The sequence below is a fragment of the Terrapene carolina genome, unplaced genomic scaffold, assembly GCF_002925995.2.
Source record: "Terrapene carolina triunguis isolate 2854851 unplaced genomic scaffold, T_m_triunguis-2.0 Scaffold211, whole genome shotgun sequence".
Taxonomy (NCBI): Eukaryota; Metazoa; Chordata; order Testudines; family Emydidae; genus Terrapene; species Terrapene triunguis.
Genome location: NW_020664562.1, coordinates 22680254 through 22705747, shown reverse-complemented (window position 1 = coordinate 22705747; position 25494 = coordinate 22680254). Strand labels below are relative to the sequence as shown.

Below are 25494 nucleotides of genomic sequence, written 5' to 3'. Positions count from 1 at the left end.
CAACAGGAAAGGAAAGAATGGTTCAAGCTCAGCCACTTCACAGCAATGGCTTGAGAGTTGTTAAGAATCACTGCCAGGACGGCAAATGGCCTATGCACACCAGAGATCAAAAGAACTCTAGCAGCTCTGAAAGGGAATCCTCTCTTGAGAGGTGGGAGTTAAACTGAAACACAATCTGCTGTGGGTGTCTAAAGAAGTTAGGCCTGCCTAGGTTACTATTAAGGGGCAGAGGAGTGGTAGCTGAATGGTTAAGAGGCTTAGCTACAAACCTAAACATCATGACTTTAAGTCTTGCTCTGTCTCACACTGAAAGACCATCTCCAGTTCACTCAGCTGCAAAGTGGGTGCCTGATCCAGCAGGTTGGGGCAGTCAAAGGTGGTCAGATATGATATTGTGCACATGGAACTGATGTGCCTTAACTGCCTCAGCCTGATAAGCCATAGGCTTGTGAGAAACTCTGACTTGACTGATAAGCCTTTAGGCAAGATAGACGTGCATAGACTGTTTTAAAATCCTGTTTCTCTCAATGCTTTGTTCCTGCTGTAAATTAATCAGTACTTTGTTTTTTAGAAGGCTGACTGATCACTGTGCACCATTGGTCTCAGGCCGCCAAAGGGAAGAACCACAGGTGACTGAACTCAATAGGATCTGCAGGGTAGGAATGGATGATATAGAGTACTGGTAGTCAGGGGCCCAGTCTAAGGCCTGGTCTACACTACGAGTTTAGGTCGACTTTAGTTGCGTTAAATCGAATTTAGCCTGGACACGTTCACACGACGAAGCCCTTTCTTTCGACTTAAAGGGCCCTTTAAACCGGTTTCTTTAATCCACCTCCGACGAGATTAGCGATAAAATCGGCCTTATGGGGTCGGAATTGGGTTAGTGTGGATGGAAATCGACGTTATTGGCCTCCGGGAGCTATCCCACAGTGCTTCATTGTGACCGCTCTGGACAGCACTCTCAACTTAGATGCACTGGCCAGGTAGACAGGAAAAGCCCCGCGAATGTTTGAATTTCATTTCCTGTTTGCTGAGCGTGGAGAGCACAGGTGACCACGCAGAGCTCATCAGCACAGGTAACCGTGATGGAGTCCCAGGATCGCAAAAGAGCTCCAGCATGGACAGAACGGGAGGTTCGGGATCTGCTCGCCATATGGGGAGATGAATCAGTGCTGGCCGAACTCCGAAGCAGTAAACGAAATGGCAAAATATTAGAAAAGGTCTCCAAGGCCATGAAGGACAGAGGCCATAACAGGGATACACAGCAGTGCGGCGTGAAAATTAAGGAGCTAAGGCAAGCCTACCACAAAGCCAGAGAGGCAAACGGAAGGTCCGGGGCTGAGCCGCAAACATGCCGCTTCTACGCGGAGCTGCATGCCATTCTAGGGGGTGTAGCCACCACTACCCCAACCGTGTGCTATGAGTCCCTCAATGGAGAAACACACAGGGAAGCGGGTTCGGGGGACGAGGAAGATGAGGATGGAGATAATGTAGATAGCTCACAGCAGCAAGGAAGCGGAGAAACCGGTTTCCCCAACAGCCAGGATATGTTTATCACCCTGGACCTGGAACCAGTAACCCCCGAACTCACCCAAGACCCTGTGGGCACACAGGGGACCTCTGGTGAGTGTACCTTTGTAAATATTACACATGTTTTAAAAGCAAACGTGTTTAATGATTAATGATTAATTTGCCCTGGCAATCGCGGCCAGTACAGCTACTGGAGAAGTCTGTTAACGTGTATGGGGATGGAGCGGAAATCCTCCAGGGACATCTCCAGAAAACTCTCCTGGATGTACTCCCAAAGCCTTTGCAAAAGGTTTCTGGGGAGGGCTGCCTTATCCCGTCCGCCATGGTAGGACACTTTACCACGCCAGGCCAGTAGCACGTAGTCTGGAATCATTGCATAACAAAGCATGGCAGCGTATGGTCCCGGTGTTTGCTGGCATGCAGACAACATCCATTCCTTATCGCTCTTTGTTATCCTCAGGACAGTGATATCATTCACGGTCACCTGGTTGAAATGGGGCAATTTTATTAAGGGGACATTCAGAGGTGCCCCTTCCTGGTCTGCTGAACAGAAATATTCCCCACAGTTAGCCACGCGGTGGGGGGGAGGGGTGAAGTGATCATCCCAGAGAATTGGGTGTGGGGGGGGAGGGGAATTAGTTGGGTTTGTGCTGCATGTTAACCCTGAAACCGCAGCCCCTCCTTTTACATTGCAAACCCATTTTAAATGGCCAACCAAATGGGTGCTTGGTATGGGAAATGAGGGCAGTACTGTTTGAAACCATCCCCACATGTTAAGAAGGTTAAAAAAGCCCAAAGACTGTATGTCTTACCATGGCTGCCTGCAAGCTGAAATCTGTGTCCTGGCACTGCGTGAGTGATCTCTCACACCAAACCAGGAGACGCTCAATATAAGAGGAAAAATGCGACCTTGTAACGAAAGCACATGTGCTGTTTTATGTGAACAGCAAAATTTAACGTGAAAGTGTACCCATTGTTCTCTAAAATGTATCTTTTTTAACCACCTCTCCCCTTCTCCTCCACCAGCTGCAAATGTGTCTCCTTCACAGAGGCTACTGAAGATTCGAAACTGAAAGCGAAGGACACGTGATGAAATGTTCACAGAATTACAGACTGCCTCCCACGCTGACAGAGCCCATCAGAATGCGTGGAGGCAGTCAATGGCTGATTTTAGAAAAGCCCAATATGACCGAGACGAGAGGTGGCGGGCTGAATCGCGGGCAGAAGAGCAGAAGTGGCGTGCTGAATCGCGGGCTGAAGATGAGAGGTGGCGTCAGCTTGCACACAGAAGGCAAGAGTCGATGCTCCGGCTGCTGGAGCATCAAACTGATATGCTGCAGCGTATGGTTGAGCTGCAGGAAAGCCAGCAGGAGCAGAGACCGCCGCTACAGCCCCTGTGTAACCAACAGCCATCCTCCCCAAGTCCCATTGCCTCCTCACCCAGACGCCCAAGAACACGGTGGGGGGGCCTTCGGCCACCCACTCACTCCACCCTAGATGATTTCCATAGCAATAAGTTTTAAAGTTTTAAATTGCAGTGTGTCCTTTTCCTTCCCTCCTCCCCCACCCATCCCGGGCTACCTTTCCAATTATCCCCCTAGTTGTGTGATGAATTAATAAAGAATGCATGAATGTGAAGTAACAATGACTTTATTGCCTCTGCAACTGGTGCTTGAAAGGGGGAGGGTAGGGGAGGGTGGGGTGGTTGGTTTACAGGGAAGTAGAGTTAACTGGGTGGGGGGGGGAGGGGAGGAGGGTTCATCAAGGAGAAACAAACAGAAGTTTCACTCCGTAGCCTGGCCAGTCACAAAACTGGTTTTCAAAGCTTCTCTGATGCGCACAGCGCCATGCTGTGCTGCTCTAACCGCCCTGGTGTCTGGCTGCGCGTAATCAGCGGCCAGGCGATTTGCCTCTACCTCCCACCCCGCCATAAATGTCTCCCCCTTACTCTCACAGATATTGTGGAGCGCACAGCAAGCAGCAATAACAATGGGGATATTCTTTTCGCTAAGGTCTGAGCGAGTCAGTAAGCTGCACCAGCGCGCTTTTAAACGCCCAAATGCACATTCCACCACCATTCGGCACTTGCTCAGCCTGTAGTTGAACAGGTCCTGACTCCTGTCCAGGCTGCCTGTGTATGGCTTCATGAGCCATGGCATTAAGGGGTAGGCTGGGTCCCCAAGGATCACGATAGGCATTTCAACATCCCCAACGGTTATTTTCTGGTCCGGGAAGAAAGTCCCTTCCTCCAGCTTTCTAAACAGAGCAGACTGCCTGAAGACGCGAGCATCATGTACCCTTCCCGGCCAGCCCACGTTGATGTCAGTGAAACGTCCCTTGTGATCCACCAGGGCTTGCAGCAGCATTGAAAAGTACCCCTTGCGGTTTATGTACTCGGTGGCTTGGTACTCCGGTGCCAAGATAGGGATATGGGTTCCGTCTATCGCCCCACCACAGTTTGGGAATCCCATTGCAGCAAAGCCATCCACTATGGCCTGCACGTTTCCCAGAGTCACTACCCTTGATATCACCAGGTCTCTCATTGCCCTGGCAACTTGGATCACAGCAGCCCCCACAGTAGATTTGCCCACTCCAAATTGATTCCCGACTGACCGGTAGCTGTCTGGCGTTGCAAGCTTCCACAGGGCTATCGCCACTCGCTTCTCCACTGTGAGGGCTGCTCTCATCCTGGTATTCTGGCGCTTCAGGGCAGGGGAAAGCAAGTCACAAAGTTCCATGAAAGTGCCCTTACGCATGCGAAAGTTTCGCAGCCACTGGGAATCGTACCACACCTGCAGCACGATGCGGTCCCACCAGTCTGTGCTTGTTTCCCGGGCCCAGAATCGGCGTTCCACGGCATCAACCTGCCCCAGGAACACCATGATTTCCACATTGCTGGGGCCTCTGCTTTGTGAGAGGTCTATGTCCATGTCAATTTCCTCATCACTCTCGTCGCCGCGCTCTAATCGCCACCTCCTCGGCTGGTTCCGGTTTTGCTTTGGCATGTCCTGGCTCTGCATATACTCCAGGACAATGCGCGTGGTGTTCATAGTGCTCATAATTGCCGCGGTGATCTGAGCGGGCTCCATGATCCCAATGCTAGCTATGGCGCCTGGTATGAAAAAAGGCGCGAAACTAGTATCTGACGGACTAGGGGAGGGAGGGAGTGAGGAAGGGAGGGGCGAGTGACGACATGGCATACAGGTACAGGGAATTAAAATCAAGAAAGGTGGCTGTGCATCAGGGAGAAACACAAACAACTGTCACACAGAATGGCCCTCCCCAAAGATTGAACTCAAAAGCCTGGGTTTAGCAGGAGGGAGGGGGGAAGCAAATGAATACAGAATAAATCTATTTTTTACATCTTAAGACGACGGTGCAGCATGACTGATAGCCCTCGGCATTTTCTGGGTGCTTGGCAGCAAATACTGGGCGCTTGGCAGTTAGCCTTCAGGTCTACTGCACAATCTGATACCCACTGCAGTATGACAACGATGGATACCAGTCGTAATATACTATCCACTGCCCAAAAGGCAAGGGGTTGCTGCTGTGTAGCAATGGTGCCCCATACTTCGCATACTACGACTGATAACCATCATCATCAAGGCAAAGGGTTGCTGCTGTGTAGCAATCTAGACCCACGTCTGCCAGCCCCATGTCTGCCAGCACCCAGATCGCCGTTGGCCTCTTCTGGGTGCTTAGCAGAAAACTGGGTGCTTGGCAGAAAATAGTATACTACGACTGATAACCATCATTATCTGCCCAGGTGCCCATGATCGACAGCCACTGCTGTCCGACGAGGATGGTTACCAGTTGTAATAAACCAGCTACTGCCAAAAGGCAAAAGGCTGGTGCAATGCAGCCCTACGGCTGCCGGCACCCAGATCGCCAATGAAGGCTACCAGTCATGCTGCACTGTCTACCGCCAAAAGGCAGTTAGCTGCTGCTGCTGTGTAGCAATGCAGTCCCACGTCTGCCGGCACCTAGATGACATATGGTGACGGTGAGCTGAGCTGAGCGGGCTCCATGCTTGCCGTGGTATGTTGTCTGCACAGGTAACCCAGGTAAAAAGGCGCGAATCTATTGTCTGCCGTTGCTGTGACGGAGGGGGAGGGGCCTGACGCAGGTACCCAGAACCCCCCGCGGCACTGTTTTGCATCATCCGGGCATTGGGGTCTCAACCCAGAATTCCAATGGACGGCGGAGACTGCGGGAACTGTGGGATAGCTACCCATAGTGCAATGCGCCGGAAGTCGACGCTAGCCTCGGTACTGTGGACGCGGTCCGCCAAACTAATGCACTTAGAGCATTTTATGTGGGGACACACACAATCGGCTGTATACAACCGATTTCTATAAAACCGGCTTCTATAAATTCGACTTAATTTCGTAGTGTAGACATACCCTAAGAGTAGGAGAATTGTGGAATTCTACCCCAGGCAAGGTAGAGGCACAAGGCCTGACATCTGAAGGGATGCAGTCGGAGGGCCGAGGTGCAGGTAGCCCTGTAACTGCGACACCAGCCTACAGTATCTTGCCCAAAGTTAGATACAAATTTTAGGTTGACTTCCCTTTTATGTATACATTTTTTCATTAGAATAGTTTATTAATTTTAGTTGCCTGAACTCACTGCTAATTACTGTATCTAACAATATCACATAGTACCTTAATAGTAAATATATATATTCATTCTACTGGGATTCTACTCCTAGTTTACCTCTGCCTCTTTGTGACACCATCAGCCTGCAAATGTCTACTGAAGTTAATCAGTAGCTTGATGAGGATTTTTTTTCTCTTTTAACTGATGGGCAAGAAGTTAAATGTTTGTTCAGTTCCTTCAGATGTTCTCAGTGCTTTATATTCCTTCTGAGGAGAAGCTCACTAGGCAGGCAACTTAAGGCAATTGATAGCTGAAAGAATAGTGGATTATTGTTGGCATCTGGAAAATGGAATCCTCAAAATCAGCTGCTATGGAATGGCAGACATTTATAAAGTTATGAAATATTAAAATAAACATTAAAATATGTAAAATTACTTATATAGTATCACTACAAAAGCAAATTAGTTAGCAAAAATACTCCAGTGTTTATTACATACACAACGGATCAAATCCTGATGTTTAATATAGTGGTATGTCTTTAACGTTGACAGGATTTCAGATGGCCAAGCAAATAGAAACGAAAGAGGGGCACTACTTGGAAGTCTTGCTCAGCCCAGGTATCCAGTGAAGATTTCTGTGGTGAGTGAATACTGCCTTATTAAAAATATCAATGAATATTAAGGAGAATCCTGGGTACAATTCCAAGTTCTGAAGGGAAATGTTCTTCAGTGTTTAGACTTTCCACCTCTGTCCCATCTGCCCGTCTCTCTCTCTCTCTCTCTCTCTCCCCCTGCCCCACATTCCAAGGATGATCCCCTCCAGACTTTGTAAGTCCTCAGAGCTCCCAAGAAGTTCTTTATGCCTTTAGTCTTATTCTACATCTGCATCCCCAGTCTTTCCCCTGCCTTCCCCAGCTCTGGGTCCCCCACCACCACTTTTGTGTAATTTTGAGGTCTCCTCTGCCACCCTCCCCAATGTCCAGTTCCAGTCCAAGGAGTCCTCCTCTATGTTGGCTCCTGTCTCCCTTTCCTCCACTCCAGCTCTGGTTTCAATCTATCTTTCTCCATGCTGCTCGCCTCTGTATTCCTGTCAAGCTTCTTCCTGCTGCTCCACCTGTCCTGGACACTAGCATTGTGGGCACTGAAAGCCCAGGAGAGACAATTTCAGTGCTCTCGCTTATGGTGCTCAGTGCCACAGTGGCCTTTGGCAACTGTCAGAAGCAATTGCAGGAAAAGTTCTGCTCTGCCCTTGAGCCCTGGGATGGAACATGCTCAGTCAGGACCTGCAAACTCTACAGGTTTTCTTTGTGGACTATGGGTTTTCAGATCCTGTATAGGTCTATGGAGAAAAGCCCAACCTAGTCTGTGGGGAATAGTCCTCTGATTCCTGTCCTTTTCCATTTTGGAGACAGTGGTGTTGGCATTAGGTTAGTGGATGTCCAGAATCTATGCTGGACTTGCACATTGCCAGATTTAGTTGATCGGGCTTGAGGAGTCCCTCTGCTACCCATGTTTCCAGACTCTGCCTGTGCCAGATGGGCATAATTTTTCCTTTCTTTTTACTACTAGAGAAACCTGTACTTACAGGCAATCTAACTAACTAAAAATAAAAAGAGCTACAGAAGAAAGGAAACAGCAAATGAGGGAAGACTTGAGGACACAGCATGTGATCCAAGCTTGTTGTTCTTTGCAGTTAAGAAAGAACGGGGAGCAAGTGGAGCTGTTCCCTTTTCATACCCTCTGTGAGGGAAGGGGAGGGTCAAATGACCCCAGTGGACACTAGTCCTAGAAGATTCCACAGCTCAGCACCTTGTGGCACCACTCTCACAACTAGGAATATGTAGAGACCACTGGAAGAATTATTCTTTTGGAAAACTTTTTAGAGAGAGGATATGAGAGATTTTCCTCTCTCCTCTTGGGAACGTATTGCATCCACAGATAGGGACTTTACATTGGGCTGAACAGTATAAAGCAAGCAGTTTGACTGTGGACAAGAATCCTGATTTGGCTTGTGTAACTGACCTGGCAGGATACAGACCCTTTGTTCATACAGTCCATTAAATCGTTAATAGTGTAGGATTTTAGATATTTAAAGGTGCCTCTTAGGTTTTTGGTTCCATAAGCAAAGACCAGTAGCATTTTCCAGACCAGCAGATTAGAAGCCTGCTCCCATTAACACTGCACGTGAATGTATAACAGGATGTATCTACAGGCATGGCACTATAGAAAAGGCTGGGTAACAAGGCCCCATCCATGGAAGGCAATGGTTGAATGAGCCTGCCAGGATCTAAAGCAAGTTACCTAATACTCTTGAGAAAGGAGAGTTAGGGTTACCATACGTCTGGTTTTTCCCGGACATGTCCGGCTTTTTGGTAATCAAACCCCTGTCCGGGGGGAATTTCCAAAAAGCCGAACATGTCGGGGAAAAATACTCCCTGGCTTACCTTAGAGCGGGCACCAGGGGCTGCTGTGCTCCCTGACTCCTGGGCTCTGTAAGAGCCAAGCTGCCCGAAGCCCGAGCACTACCAGCTTCACTGTTTGCCGGGCAGCCTCCAGACCCTGTGCCCCCGGCTGGGCGCTTCCCCTCCTGGGCTCCAGCTGCGCTGGGGAAGCGCCGGCCGGGGGCGCAGGGTCTGGGGGCTGCCCTGCAAACCGTGAAGCGGGTAGCGCTCGGGCAGCCCTTTTCGCGTGGCTGGGAGGGAGGAGGGGGAATGCGGGCACTCAGGGGAGGGGGCGGAGTTAGGGCGGGGACTTTGGGAAGGGGCGGAGTGGGGTGGGGAAGGGGTGGAGTTGGGGCGGGGCCAGGGGTTAGAAAGGGGCAGGGTCAGGGCCCCGTGGAGTGTCCTCATTTTTTATTTTTTAAATATGGTAACCCTAGGAGAGTAGTTTTTTGCCTCACTCTGGTAGATTATGGTGCTTTTTAACTATTACTTTCTTTTAAGTAATCTTTAGGTTTCTATGAAATCCTTTAGTCAATGGCCATGTGTTCTGGTGATATCTACTAACGAACAACCAACCTCTTTTCAGTTGCTTTCAGCTAGACACTGAGTGTGATTTCAGAAGCTTATTTATTCTTGCAAATAATTAGAAAATTGGACTAATATCTTCCCCCCTTCCCTCCCAAAAGCTGGCCTAGTCCTGCTGCTGTATGGCCCACTGATTTTTTTATGATCACATAGGACCAAATTCTGCAGTCCTCACTCAATCAACATTAAACATTTAAACATTAAATTAAATCAATTAAACATTTCAAATTGATTATAGCACCAGGAGTTTTGCCTGAATAAGAACTGTGGGATTCAGCTCTTAATTAGAAATCTGACTTTTAACAGCTCAACTGGGAATCCAGAGCTCCTTTGTCATCTTCCCCTTCCCCCCCCCCCCCCGTTCTCCCTAGAAGAGAGGCAGGTTGCTTTATGGAGGTATAAAACATTTGTTCTTGAATACAGTCTCATAACTGTATTTGCAGACTTTAAATATGTAGCCCTTTTTGTCTTACTAAGTCCACCCAGTTAAGTCTATAACACACATCCCCTGAAACTTGGCAATAAGTATTTAACAGATGGAGAATTGCCTGCTTTTGCATGCATACAAGCTCATGGCAAAGAGAAGCTAGAACAGTAGGAGAGGCATTTCCACAACAGATGATAAATGCTATATTGCCCCTTTTTTGGAGAGAGAATGCTTTGTCAAATTCCTAGCTCATGTCAGGATGTTTCTGCATTCTTTCATGGCCAGGGGAACAGAATAAAAGGTCAGTGATTATTTCTGTTGGCACGGATTATGGTTGTGTAATGTAATAGTTTGTCAAAGTGAGATTGTATCTTGCAATAATTGAGACACATTGTGTAACCTCCATGACCACCGTATTACAGAATCATTTAGTTACGCTGGTTCTTAACTGTGTTTTGTCTGCTAGCAAACTTGAAACTAGATTAAGCCAATTGCAGTAGCATTTATGAACCTTACCATAATTTCCTTAAGATTGCACATACTATCTTTCCTAAACCCTATTCTATCCTCCTTACACGTAGTACTGAAAGCTTAGAGTTCCAAAAATTGATTGCATTTTTTCACTTTCCTTTCCCCTAAAATATTGGGGGAATTTTGTGTTCCACAGGCAGGATGAAATTAACACACACACCTGGCAACTTTCATTTCACAACATAGGCTTGCTTTCATTGTGCAGTGTATGATACCCTAGTCTTTTATGAAAAAAATATAGTGCTGCTCCTACTATTCAGTCACATGCATATGTGGAAGATTAACATTAATTAAGATGTAAATATTTAAAGCTTTAAGCATGACTACAATAGGGATTTGTAAATGATGTAGGTTCAAAACTAAGCTTCCACCCCTACTGTTTAGAGGGCAGGGATCAAATTCTGATCTCACACCATTGTAACTCTGGAGTTGTGCTCACTGTCAGTTTGCTTCTGCACTAGGGTAACTGAGAGCAGAATTTCACCACTAAATTTGGAGGAGACCTCTCTTAAGGAAAGAAATGTCACAAGGGAATACTATACACTGGAGAAGAAATGTGGTATATATTTCAAGCAAGGCAGAAACTCAAAGGTCAATTGATCTTATTTGAAAATAAATTATAATAATCTTTTGCACAGGTTTCATTCCTAATCCTTTTACCATTAAACTGAATTTACAGGTGTTACCATCTACGGTTATCAAGTGAAACCTGATCTCTTAAAAGAACAAGAAGTTTTGGAAATTCAGTCTTTGAATGACTTGCTTTGTGACATTGTGGAAGTCATGAAGCTTTGCTGTGTGCTATACTATCAGGCTGTGTTACAGTGCTTGCTCTTTTTATGGCTCTGTCCTGCAAGATACTGAGCAGTCGTGTGACCTGTTGTGCACCCTCAAATCCTGTTGAAGTCAGTAGGAACTGAGGGTGCTTAGCCCTTTAAAGGATCAAGCCCTTAGGGTAGAGTATGCAAAGATGCAGTGGTATAATTAGAGTGCACAAACACAAGTTTAGGCTTCTTATTTATTGTAAAATCTCTGCTTCTGGCATATAATTTTATTCAACATCCACAGACCTTAACCATTTATTACTTAGCACAGAATAAAAACAGTTCATCTTACACACTAGATTTGTTTTCCTTATTTCAGTTAATATTTGATTTGTACCTTTTATACAAAACAAGAACAATTTACTCCAACATCCCATTAAAAACGTCATTTATTGCGTCTAAGTTTGAACACCATATCCTTCACCCATGATGGCCACTGATAAATATTTTTCAGTTGACAAAATCTCATACAGCTGCATCTATAGTATATCCTCTGTTTGTAACTTTTTGTTATGGAGAAGAAGTTACAATAGTAAGGGTTGTTCTAATAAGCGAGCTAAGAGCAAGAATACAGTAGCCTAACACCAGAGGTAGACTTTTTAGTCACAGCTTCATGGAAAGAATGCAGCATTTCACAGCTGTGATACAGCATCACATTTGTGGTACTACATTTAAGGCTGCATCACTTCTGTCTTCTATTAAAAGGACAGAGCTCTAGGAATGGGGGTCTGCCTGAACTCAAAAAAGCCTGAGCCAAAGCCTACTGAAGTCAGCAGGAGTCATTCCACTGAACGCCTTCAATGAGCTTTGGATCAGGCCTATAGATCTTTTTACCGCTTGGGTCCCGGCTCTGCAACTACTTTATGTATAGGGCATTAAGACCCTGGAGAAAGGGAATACCCCATGCTGCTCACCACTGCCCCACTTATCAATTAAGGGAGAGGAAGTAACTTGTTCTGAAGGGAGTCCTACCCAGAAGAATGATGTATCCCATGGTTCCCAACCAGGGATACATGTACCCCTGGGAGTACGCAGAGATCTTCTGGGGATACGTTAACTCATCTACATCAGTTTCTCAACCTGGGATTATAGTATAGGTTTAGGGGAGTTGCAAGTGCAGGGCTGGCGTTAAGGGGTGGCAAGCAGGGCAATTGCCCAGGGCCTCACACAGCTAAGTTACATGTTTCAGCCCTGGGGGGCAGGGCTTGGGCTTCGGGAGTAGAGTAGTCTGGAAACGGTGAGAACCAGATGTATCCAATACTGTATGGGAGCATGTGTAATTCTGTGGACAAGTTAATGATAGGAAGGTAAGGATGGTGTAATTCAACTTGTAAAAATCTCCAGGCTCGTAAGTTCAATGGTGTCACCCTCTGCAACATGGCAGGAAGGACTCAGCACACCCCCCCCCACCCTTGGTGGAATTTTAATAATACCAAGTCATTTGAAATGGATTACGGGTTGGGTATTGTTTGAAAGCCCTTTCTCTCATGAACACAATGGTATCAACATGACAAACCTAGAACAATTATGTAGATATATATTTGAGAAAATGTTTTTAAAAAATCAATGTTTTTTTTAATTATGCTTTAACACAGGGATGCATTGCTTAAGTAGAGATTGATCTTTGGTAATCCTAAAGGATCTAGCCTTGACACTTGTAACTGAAAACATTTATTCCTCAAAGTCACCATCAGTGTTGTCTCAGTCTAGGACAGCACTGCTAGACATGTCACACTGATCCTTGTCTGTGCTACTCTCACACATCTCTGTACAAGGCAGGCTGCTGGCCAAACACTTGCAGGTGGTGAGCATCCGGTCTTTGCACACAAGCATTTGATGAGCTGCAGGATTGATTTGGAAGCGCACTGTATTTCACATAACTGCTGTAAAGTGTGATTCCTAACTTGACCCATTTCCAATGACACTATGATCAAAATGTCCACCAATCGGAGGAGCTGGGAGGGGATGAACAATGAATCCTCCCTGCCACACCAAGGAGGGTAGCACCTTGAAATTATGATTCTGCAAATTTTTACAGATCAATTGCCACCTCCCTTAGACCTTTCTATCACTAACTTGCCCATCGAATGAGATTTTACTATATTATGTACCCAGACTAATAGAGGGTAGGTACAGCAGCCCCTGAAGTCATACAGTCAGCAGCACCTTTTAAAATCTTTTTTCCCTAAAAGCAATAATTTAAAAGGGTTATTGCTAGGCTTCATTCATACATCTGAAATTGAAACTAAAGTGTAATCTCTATGATAGCCTCTGCTAGAGAAAAATGCCACGACTGCATTTTAATGAGTTGGTGCACTGAAAAATGTTTTCCCATCCTCTTCTAGGGGGATAATGCTGGGCTCTCCAGCATAATGACCTTCAGACAGATGTGATCACAAAGCAGACAGTCTAGTTGTAGTGTTTCAGGTTCTTAACACCAAGTTCAAATACAGGCAGTACACTTGTTTACCTAGGCTGGAACAAATGTTTTAAATCTTTTTAAAGACAGCTGATGTGAACAGTCTTAACATGGACTTTCAGAGCTAATACAATTTCTATGGGCACTTCTACTGGCTTGGCACTTGGCTTGAATGTAGGCTGATTACAAAATACTTAAAAACTGCACTCTAAAATACTAAGGTTATGACAAAAGGAGACAAATGCACAGATGAGACGTATTTTTCCACTCCCTCGGCAGAAAGAAATGGTAGGTTTGATGCAAGCCATCTGCCTTTTTATTGAGAAAGATAGCAAACTGCTTCTATGATTGAGCATTACCTTGCATAATCAGTTCATGCTCCAAATAAATCTCAAAATTTAGGGCCAACTCCAGTTTGTTTTATTTATGCAAATAGTCCCATTAATTTAATAGGACAGCTCATAGGAGTAGAATGAAAATAGTTATGTGACGACAGATTTGTTGGGGTTTTGTTGTGGGGAGGGTTTAGCTGAACAACTTTAGCTCTGAAGTTCGTGAACTGCTACAAATTGTGGCATAAACCTGCTTGACTTCAAGGAGCAAAACATCTTAGCAAAATTAGTAATATAGAAATAATTCTGGAAGTGTATAAACATTTAATGTCAAGTTAATGTTTCCAAACAATTTTACCTAAAAACTATTAAAGGAAGACAGTCATCTGAAAAAAACCTCACTTCTGTCTGAATGTATCTCTTGTTACAATATCCAAGATTACAATAACTAAAGATTAAATTATTCCATTTTATTTTGTGCATCTGACTGTACTTTGTGTGGTCAATTTCACTGTTCCAGTGGACCTTTCACACAGCAACAACCAACTAAACAGGAAAATGGGATTGTACAATCACAACAACTGACAGGAGGACTTGGACAGGTATAGTGCCTGAAGCTACTTTTAATTAGTTTATAAATTGACTAAATTTTACATTAACTGTCTCTTTAAAGTGCTGATATATATAAAAGTGAAAAAATAACTTCTCATTTTAACCACTTCACAAATGTTAACCCAGTGTTTCTGTATTATGCTGTACAATAAAGACTCAAGGAAATTTTATACATTTACATTTATAGAGAACTGACAATAGCTATAGCCTACATAGGTGGGCCTCAATCCTTTGGCACATCTGTAACTTTTCTCAATGCTTATTTAAAAAATTGTAAAAAAAACCCCGAATTATTTAGGCGGACATAAAAAGGTTTAAGTGACCATGAAAAGATGACTATATGGCAGGTATTAACATTGGCTTGCATTTGATACTAGATTATGCATAATACAGAATGGTGTAAGAGTCATTACAAATGCAACAAACCAACAAATAGACACACCAGTAAGACTGTTAGTAACGCTTGCAGAGATGGAAGGACGTGGGAAAAGGTATTCTGTTCATGCTAGTAACATGTGAATCAAGAACCTGATTATAATGTCTATTCAACACAAGTGGCAAGGTAACACGTCTCTTTTGCTGTAGCAGTTTATAGCAATAACCAGAGAGGAGGGGAAAATGGAATAATCACACTAGCTGTTAAGTTCTACTTTTCCTCTTATCTTCAAAAAGACTTTTCAGCATGTAAACCTGAACAGCTGAAACCACCACCATGACTCCCAAGTTGACCATGGACCAAAAATTCACTGTGTCAAAGTTGCTTTCTTGTATATTTCGATCACGAGCTTCAAATGCTCTGAGCAGCGTCTGAATTTGGAGGCTTTTGCTTAACCTGGCTTTGACATTGTTGATGGATTCCTGGTAAGGAACAGAATAGTGTTTTTTTAGACTGTAAAATCATTTGGAAGGAAACAGAAGTACATTTTCTGCTAATATAAGTACATATCACACTTCTCACTTTAGAAAACACTATCATTTACATTGCTGGTTTTTATTTGTGCATGTGTCACTACCATTTTTTCATTTCGTAGTTAGGTAACAGTTACTTCACTTATGAATGTTACACATTATGAACTTTTCATTATTTTTTGTTAGCCTTATTGTGTTTATTTTCATGTGTTTGAATTTAAATACATAACATTTATCCCAGGCTCCGATCATCTTAACAAATCAATTAAAAAGAATCCACAACTATTTAACAAAAGAAGACCCCACCTGCTGAACAAAGAGAGACACTTAGAGCAGAATGCCCTAAAGGTAAACAAATTTGGGCTATGTCAGACCCATGTGGGACATGAAGTCCAAAGATGAGGCGCTCAAACAGCCCTCTATCTAATGACCATGTCCTATAATGTACTGTGTCAAGCAAGCATCTGATATGGCAACTACAATATTAGAAGAAAGACACCACACTGTTGTCCTCTGAAAGTTTAGATTAAATTTTCTAAACTAGCACTATACTTTGTGTAGAACTAGATGGACATAAACCAAAACTGCTATATTTAGATTTAATAAACAAAATTAGTCAAGCCATTTCACAATGTACAGCTTCAAACCAGCATCATTGCAAATCTGTAGCTTTAAGATATCCCAGTGGTCCATTATCTGTATCAGATGGCTCTTGAACAGTTCCATTCTGCACTACTGGACTGCAAAACAAAGCTAACTGTTCTCAGCTGGATTATCTGACCAAGATATCCTTTAACACAAAATGAGCTAGCATTAGCATACAATGTTGTTTTGTATTGATTTATAAAGCACCTATTGACACAGCAGTCAAACTATGTTCAGGTAATAGGTAACTATTTCTTGAGTGTTCTTTTACTGCTTATTCTGTTGACTGTTTTCTCCTACGTATTTGTATGGCCCCCAGTTTAAAAAGGAGGACTGGCAGACTTTGTCTGAACATGAACTCACAAGCAGAAAACAGAATCTAAAAGTTGTTGGCATTAACACCCCCCCTCTGCTTCTTTATCCTCCTTTAGAAATTAAGAGTTAATATTTCTAATTATAATCTTTAACTTCTGTTGGGAAGTGAAGGGTAATCTAATTTTCAATATTTTAAAATGTATTTAAAATAAATACAGAAAGGATTTGGCATCTTAAATATTCTATTAAGTGTTGGTTTCTGTTAGGAAAAAGATCTGGTTTTCATGTATTATAGGAAATAGGACCTGATACACAAACTAGATCATTTTCTACATGGATGAGTAGTCTGTGGGACAGCAGATGGTATATAAATACATTTTTAGTGCATGCTGATTCTGCTTTTTTGGCAGGCCTCTATTTTCTCTAACTCAGTAAGTTCAGGGCTCAGTATTGTAGCCTGCTAAGAGTACTGAAACAAGCACAGGCATAGCCTTATCGTCCAGGACTCAGTATTTGCTTCAAAGTTTGTGTACAGGAACTTATACAATAGTATGAAAAAATTGGCACAGCAATGAGAGCAAGCTTCTACACCTACAGTGAACTGATTGCTGTTGCTAGGGAGGTGGAAAAGGCTATGACTGGGATGCAGGCAGTGGAGATAGCCAGTATATGGTTTTAGTGATACCACTTAAAGCAAATGATGTATGGAGTACCCGGAGTTAGGATTTTCAGTTATTCTGATTTCAAACTAGGAGCAGGCTGACTCAAGTGTGCTTATGAGTTGCTGCCGGGGGGAGAGGGAGAGAAGGAGTATCAGAAGGATAGTTGGGTAGCCATGAGGGCCAGCCACTGACAGAAACATTTCCAAAGGGCTTCATGAAAATAGTATCCCTCCCAGGTAACTTCTCAATGCCTGGGGACATAGTGTGTGTATAGCATAATGTCTTTCCCAATTCAACCAACTACAGAAGCCACTCCCTGTAGTTGACTTCATTGTATTTCACCATTAACAAAATACCATGCTCATTAGCTTGACTGGTGGATTAACACTGCTCTCCCTCAACTCTCATCTGCATCCCTCCAAGGTTGAGTGCTCAGCCACTGTTTAGAAGTATGTTATCTTAAAGCTTTACTTATTCCCTCTTTCCCCATCTTTGTTAATTGCTATTTATTCCCATTATGCTATATAGTGACTAGGGCACTAAGCCAGGATGAGAACAAGAGTTATCCAACAGCATAATTATGAGACACATCAAAGGATATATCCAACAAGTGCTTATGATGCTACCACAGAGACTAAGCAGAGTAGCCCTGTGAGAGGAGTATTACCACCGTTTAGCTATTGGAGACATTGTTTGTTTGTCCCCTTTCTCATGATGGGGAGAAGAGGAGGCGGGTGGCCAGTGAAAGGACTCAGACTACTGGATACACAGTCCCTTCCAACTGTCCAAGGTGAGGCATAAACACACACTGAAAGATTTCCCACTCAATCTCTCATTTGGAAGGAAGAAAATTGTGTTGGGCCTCATGTGGCAGGGTAGTGGATGCGTACAAGTAGAAGAATCTTCAGGGCTACAGAAGATTCTTTAGATGAAACAATATGCAAAACTGATTTATCCTCTGGCAGATCGAGGACTGCATATACTTTGTGATTAACCAAAACACCACGTGGAAGAAAAACAAGAGTACTGTGTATATAGACATATATAAGCAGAGAAATTTGTCAACATTTCAGGGCAACTTTTGGGAATAGGGGCTGGCTTATATGCACGCGAGTTTGATCACTTCTCTTCCCCTCTCTCTTTCCTGCCTAAGAATGATGATAATATGCATTTATACAGAAATTATCATCCAACCGCTTTACAGATATCAGCTAATTAAGCCTCACACTATGTTATGCAGTAAGTGGTAGGTAGTAATCACTTTGCCCATCACTGAAATGCAACCACCACTGAGATGTACAGCAGTCGCACTACTGCTGTTCCTCTAGGGAATATGTTTGCTTATCTTATGAAGAAGAGGAGGTGGCCACTTTACATTTGTGTGTATATATAGTTACCAAATGGGTCAGATTTATTATTTTGTTTGTGCCTTCAAGTCACTTGCTCGCTCAAAATGAGCTTGATCCCAAATTCTATATGTACATGAACACCAAGTTAATTGCTCTAGGTCAAAAATAAACCTTATGATTCACCATAAGCACAGACTCAAAACAACGAAAATATCTGCCACCATACATACACACACACACATTCTGTTTTAATAACAATAGTAATATTTTGTACTTTAGTGCCTTTCTTCCAAGGAACTTATTAAATCACATTGAGCAAAGACTCAAAGCTCCCCTATGATAGTTATTACTCACAGATGAAAGAGACACTTAGAGTATGTCTACACTGCAATTAGACACCCGCGGCTGGCCCATGCCAGCTGAGTTGGGCCCGCAGGGTTCAGGCTAAGGGACTGTTAATTGTGGTGTAGACATTTGGGCTCAGGCTGCAGTCCAAGTGCTGGGACCCTCCCACCTCACAGGGTCTGAGAGCCCAGACTCCAGCCTGAGTCCAAACACCTGCACCACAATTAAACAGCCTCTTAGCCCGAGTCAGCTGGCACTGACCAGCCACAGGGGTCTAACTGCAGTGTAGACATAACCAGTGAGGTTAAATCACTTGCCGTGGGCCACGCAGGAAATCCATAGCAGAGCTGGAACTAGAATCCAGATCTTTTAATTCCCAATGCTGCTCTTTAACCACAGGCTCCCCTCAATATGGGACAGAGTGACCATAATGTCCTATGAGGAACACAGCTGATCACTCTGTTTCCCAGCTGCTCAGGCCCTCACATAGAACAAGACTAAGGCATATTCCCATGGCAGAATGATGATATGAGTTTTTCAGATACTCAGACCTCAACCATCTGATGCTGTAGAGCAGAATACTTACCAGAATATCTTCAAGTTTCATATCCAACAAGTCTGTGCCTGTAATGTACTTCTTCCAGTCCTCTTGTTCTCCTTCTCCCATATTATCTAGGATCAATTCAAAGAAAATCACCTTCTCTGAAATGGTGCTGAATGTGTTGTCAAAGCAGAACATGTAATCTCCATCTTCTGTTTCCACCCTGTATATGAGCAAACATACATCTTTAAACTACAGTGTATTTTTAATGTTGCCTCTAAACTTACATTTTTTAACATTCTTCCTTATGTGATTATGACAGTTATCCAAACAGAAATAATTAGATATGCTATACATAAATACAAATAAATGAAATGCAAGGACACACTAGGGAATGATATAACACAACCAGAAATTAAAAGTTTTTCCAAGAAAACAAACTCAGATGATCTTAAATCTTAGTATGATGAGTAGTAGCTTTCCTTCACTTTATTTTTTTAAAATTAAAGCTTGAAAGATTAATGCTCACAACCACTTTTAAAAATAAGACAGCAGCCACTTCTTCTAGCTATGGAAAATAGAAATACCTTTTTAAAAGTTTAAATTGACCACTGGCTGCAAAAGGAGCAGAGGGGATAGAATCTTCATCTTTACAAATGGTCCCTGATCCACTGAAGTTAATTAATTTTAATTGTGTCAATATTGGCCCCAAATATTTGAGAAGGTAAATTTGGTATCATTGTTTAAAAAAAAAAAAAAAAAAAACCCTGGAAAGAGATCAGACTGCCAGTATGCCAAATAAACGATTACTTGAAATAGTGAACAGATTACTTTAGTACAGAGAAAATACCCTGCCCCAAAGACCTTTTGGGACTCCACAATAGGGAGTGCTTGGCGGTTGACTGCCAATAAACAGACCATGGCAAGTCAAACATCCTTCACTCCTGGAGGAACCTATCTATGAAGTATTAATAGACTAATACAAAATTAAAAGTACTTATATATGAAATATTTGTGTGCACAAGCTGCTTTGTAAAAAAGCCTATAATATAAAAATAAATTAAATAACAAGCATGGGACTTTATCAAGCATTTTACAAGCTAACAAGTTTCTTATATTCTACATTCAAGGAGTGATTTAGATTAATAATACAACCAGTTTTTACAAATGTTAAGAACTATGATTTTAAATACTCAATTCTAAGTTTTGTATTTGTTTGAAGCAACTATAATACTGCTGTATATAATACTGAGTTTCAAGTTTGAAGATTTTAGACTTACGTGTGGACTCCATCTGATTTTCTCTGATGAAAAACTAGGATTTCACCTTTTGGAGATTCCAAGTAAAAGTCAACATCTAATCCTGCTCCATCTAAAACCTGTGAAGTCAGCAAAAAAATAAACAAAAAAAACCACACTCTTGTCTGAGTTGTTGAAAAGAAACACTTTATGTAAAGGAATCGATACAGGGAGAATTTAAAGGGTTAATTCATCAACTCTAGAGTTCAAACCAAGTTACTTAGAACCAGGTTTTTGCCAGAAAGATGCTACACAGTTTCAAATTCCAGTATAGACATGACTAATCACGTTAGGAAAGGAATAAACTGAGCTTTTTCCTAACACTTTCTATTATTGCTTTCTCTAATGCAATTCTACCAATGGTGGTAACAGTGGGAAAACTAGTACAGACAAGGCATTGCAGGATATTTATTCACTGTGTCACCTTGACCTGCTCTGAGCAGGCTTAGAAAGCATGGTAGTAAGAATGCCAGCACATGGTCTACAGCAGCACTTCCATTATAGATATCACTGGTGGAGCTGTACCAGTGTTGGTTAAATGGTAGGAAATTTTAAGTAAAATCTCAGTGTAGATAAGGCTTTATAATATAGATCAGGGGTCAGCAACGTTTGGCACGCGGCTCGCCAGGGTAAGCACCCTGGCGGGCCGGACCAGTTTTATTTACCTGCTGACACGGCAGGTTCGGCCGATCGCGGCCCCCACTGGCCGCGGTTCGCTGTCCCAGGCCAATGGGGGCGGTGGGAAGCGGCGCGGGCGAGCGATGTGCTGGCTGCGGCTTCCCGCTGCCCCCATTGGCCCGGGACGGCGAACCGCGGACAGTGGGGGCCGCGATCGGCCGAACCTGCCGCGTCAGCAGGTAAATAAAACTGGCCCGGCCCGCCAGGGTGCTTACCCTGGCGAGCCGCGTGCCAAACGTTGCCGACCCCTGATATAGATCATACCTAGAACTTTTCTAACAAGAATAGTATTTAAAGATGTTTCTGTCTAACAAGGTTTCAACTCATGTAGAAACATTCTAAGGGCTTTGTTGTTGGAGGATCAGAGATTGTAGTGCAGGAGACATGCACACTCACCACGCTAGTTACAGCCATAGAAAAGGGGATTCCAGTGGTTTTCTGCCTGTCGGGGAAATACTGTAGATTTAGGATCCCAATCCAGCAAGATGCTGAGCATTCTCATCTCTCATTAAAGTTAAAAGGAATTGAAGGCATTTAGCAGTCACAGGATCAAACCCTTTGAGCTTGTCAACACCAAAAAGTTGTACTGCTTTAACTATACCAGTATGGATGCAGTTATATTGGTATAAAGGTGCTCTTTATACTGATATAGCTATTCCCACATGAGAAGGAAAATAAATATACTGGTATAAGTTATCTTTATACTAGTATTACTGGTCCATACTAGGGCTTTTATCATTATAACTATTTTGGTTTACAAAAAAAACCCACCCCAAACAAAACAAAAAACGCCATCTTACTCAAAACAGTTAAACTGGTACAACTTTTAAGTGCAGACTAGGCCTTCCTCACTCAGGACCCAATCCTGCTCCTACTGAAGTAAATGGCAAAACTTGCAATGACCTCAGTAGGTGCAAGATTGGAGGTTTACTGAAAGGGAGGAGGAAGAAAATAATTAAGGAAAAAGATGACAAGAATGAAGAGATAAGTAGTGATTTAACTTTGATATACAGTAGCAATATGATCTGAGCACATTGTATCAGACTTTCAATTTCATATTGTTTTACTATATTGTGAACATGTCTTTGGGGAATTTCAGTCAGAAAGAAACTATTCTTGTCCTTTATCCATTTACTGTGTCAGTGCATCTGAAAAAATATAGAAATCTGAAGGCAGGTGAGAGGATTGTGTGAGTTTTTTCACATTTCAACGTACCTTTGTATATAGAAGTTTGCGAATCTAATTAAAAATAAGCAGTCCTATCTATACAGAAGAATTGTGTTAGCCTGAATTGCAGCCTGGCATTTGTGTGATAGCAAGGTTAAAAGATGGCACAACCACACAGTTAGGAATTACCTACTCGTGAGTTGTGGGTGGACATAAACACTGTGTAAGGAGTCAACCGTGTTAGTTAGAACCTAGTTGCAAACATGGTAAAAATCTGTTGTGTAAACAGACCCTATAAGTCAACAGCTAATTTAGTATAAAACCAGTGACTGGCAAGTTATAAAGGTGATCATACTGATGGCTGGGGGGGAGGAAAAAAAAACAATAGAAATGGAGCGAGAACAGAGAACACTACATATTCGCATGGAATTGCAGGAAGCAGATTACTTATTTTAACTCTGCTGGACTATAGATCCCAATCTGCTCCTAAAACAGACCCCATCATTGTTTTGCAACAACAAACTTTTAGACTCAGACTTTAAGGTCAGAAGGGACCACAATAATCATCTAGTCTGACCTCCAAACATAATTGCCTCATCAGCATAAAACGGACCTTAACTTTTTGCCTGCCTGCTACCATCTGCTTGGTCCTTCAAAATCTGGAAGACAGACATAATTAGGTGGGGAAGTTTGTTGTGTGAGGATCTTTTGCATAACATTTGAACCTGAGCTCCTGGCAGTCCTATGTGGACATTAGAAGCCCATCTAGCATTTTCCATGATTGTGCCCCTTGGCCAAAAGTTTCCATCCTGTGGTGGGGGTTGGTTTCCAGACGCACCTCTGAGATCGCTGAACTAGGGTTGCCAGTTTTGGTTGGGCTTATTCCTGGAGGTTTCATCTCATGATATAGTCTTTAATTCCTACAGACTCCAGGAGGGATAAAACCCTAGGCTGAACCTCACTGTTCACTCTGCCTTTCCCAGGTCTATTTGCCCACCCAGCGCACTGAGTAATTTCAGTGACAGGCAGGAAAACTCCTGCATTCCCCCTTCCCGTTACTGCCAATCGCTGGGGTGCGCGGTCCGGGAACGAGCTTTATGCCCGGCTAATAAATCTTCTTGACAATGGAGCCAGGTGGCCTCTACAGGCCGCACTGCGAGAGCACCCAGCCCTGCTCAGCCTCCCGGCTGTGCATGCGGGCAGGGCCCGCTCCCGCCTGGCGCCGCGGGCGGGAGGCTGCTGCAGCGAAGGCGGCACATCGAGAAGGCCGGGCGGGAAAGCGGATCTCCGCCACGCGCGCAGCGGAGGATGCAGGGCCGGCTCCGCCCACTGTCGCTAGCCCCGAGCCAGGTCCCCTCACCTGGTACTCGACCTCCAGCGAGGCCCCGTGCCGCATGGGCTGGAAGAAGCACTCCTTGCGGCCGGCGGGCAGCGTGAAGGTGAAGTCGCTGTCCAGGGAGGGAGCGAATCCGAAGGCGCCGGGCGGCAGCAGCAGCAGCAGGTTGTGGAGAAGGAGGAGCAGGCGGGACGCTGTCCCCATCCCCGCGGGCAGTGCTGGGCCTGGCACGGCGCGCTCCGGCTCTGCCTGGCCGACGGGAACAGGATGTTCTCACGGACACGGAGGCGGGTGACTCCAGCCTGTCAGAGCGCCAGCGGGGTGGCTGCGGGCGAGAGCAGCCGGCCCTGGGGAGGAGCAGCAGCCCGAGCCCCCAGCCCAATGGCATAGCAGCAGCCACGCCCCGGAAGCGTTCTCAGCATCGCCCGGCTAGTGCACACACCTCCACCGCCCCATAATGCTCCAGCAGCCGGGAAGAAGGTAGTGCACTGCCAGTAGGAAAAGGAAGGGATGATTTTCTTCAGGGACTGCCCCGAACGTTCATTTTTCGGGGTATGGTGGGAAATGTAGTTCGATTCCGGTAGCAGTGGGCGGATGTGCCCAGACATCAGACTACCATTCCCAGGGGGCCAAGAGGGGAGGAAAAGGTAGGGGGGGACGGGACAGTGAAATGCGCATGCGTAGTAGGAGAATTAGGGCTGTTGCTGTCTCTGGAATTCAACGGCCCGCGCAGTTCGAACGAACGGGCGCGGACGGGGCGCCTTTCGGGACAGCTTTAGAGCGCGAAGTACCCTCGATAGAGATCAGCTGCGCGCCCTGAGGGGTGCGCGAAGAAGCTGCTCTACGGGTCTTTCCTGGCGGTGAGCCAACCCCTCACTTGGGGAAGGTAGGCGGGGGGCTCTGGGCTGCACGGTCACGGAGCTCCCGCAAGATGGGCCCGGGTCTCACTCTGCGGCAGTTCTGAGGGGACAGTGCCAGCCCGGCTCGGCGGGATCCCAGGCAGGGCCGGCGGCGGCGCCGCTCTTGCTCCCGCCTAGCCGGGGGCTGCACTGGGAAGTGGAGAGCTGCGTTGCTGAGCAACGCGAAGTGCTGTTCCCCGTGGCCGGGATAGGTTTCCGGCTGGTATCTGACTGGCTTGGCTGGTTTTTTAATGGATTTGCCCGAAAAATAATGTAATCTGCAGGGCTTTTTCCGTGGGTGTAAAGATTGGCATTATTAGCACAATACACTGCGATAGCTAATGTTAAAAGTTCCGGTGTCCAGCTAAGGATGCTGCAGTGTTCTCACTTCTGCAGTTTAAGCGATAACAGATGGTAATTGTTGATAATACTGGTTTCAGAGTAGCAGCCGTGTTAGTCTGTAGTGCCACAAGTACTCCTGTTCTTTTTGTTGATAATACTGTAGCTGTGGGCCCACCAACACGCAAGCCCACCGTGTGTGTGTGTGTGTGTGTGAGAGAGAGAGGGTTTGAGTTAGCTAGAGTGAGGAGACTGGGATCTTATCAATCTTATTTATGTGTTATCTCTTTAGATACTATAAGTGGCTGTTGAGGCAGGGGTTGCAGAGTTGCCCTGTGGTTGAGGGTTGAGGTTGCAGCAGGCTTGCCTTGTAGTGGGGGTGCTGGGTTTTTTGCATTTGAAAGGTGGTAAACTTACGATCGATCACAGTCTCCGGCCGCTAAAAGTCTGCCGGGGCTAAGGCAGGCTCCCTGCCTGCCCATACCCCACACCGCTCCCGGAAGCGGCTAGCATATCCCTGCATGATGGGGGTAAGGGGTCTCCATGCGCAGCTCCTGCCTGTAGGCACCACCCCCGCAGCTCCCATTGGCTGGGAATGGGGAACTGCGGCCAATGGGAGCTGCGGGGGTGGTGCCTGCAGGGAGGGGCAGCGCACAGAGATATGTGCCTGACCCCCCAGGGGCCCCAGGGATGTGCTGGCAGCTTCCAGGAC

At 44.8% G+C, this 25494-nt stretch overlaps 1 protein-coding gene across 1 annotated transcript; it reads right to left on the bottom strand.

The window, feature by feature from the left end:
* Nucleotides 1–14774: 14774 nt before the first annotated feature.
* Nucleotides 14775–23787, bottom strand: LOC112105204 (transmembrane emp24 domain-containing protein 5). The gene is made up of 4 exons (XM_026655994.1): nucleotides 23569–23787; nucleotides 20346–20443; nucleotides 19111–19288; nucleotides 14775–15157 (listed from the first exon to the last, which is right to left on the bottom strand). Exons 1-4 carry the CDS (start codon nucleotides 23746–23748, stop codon nucleotides 14939–14941), a joined length of 675 nt encoding a protein of 224 aa, XP_026511779.1. The 5' UTR covers nucleotides 23749–23787; the 3' UTR covers nucleotides 14775–14938.
* Between the last annotated feature and the right edge of the window lie 1707 nt (nucleotides 23788–25494).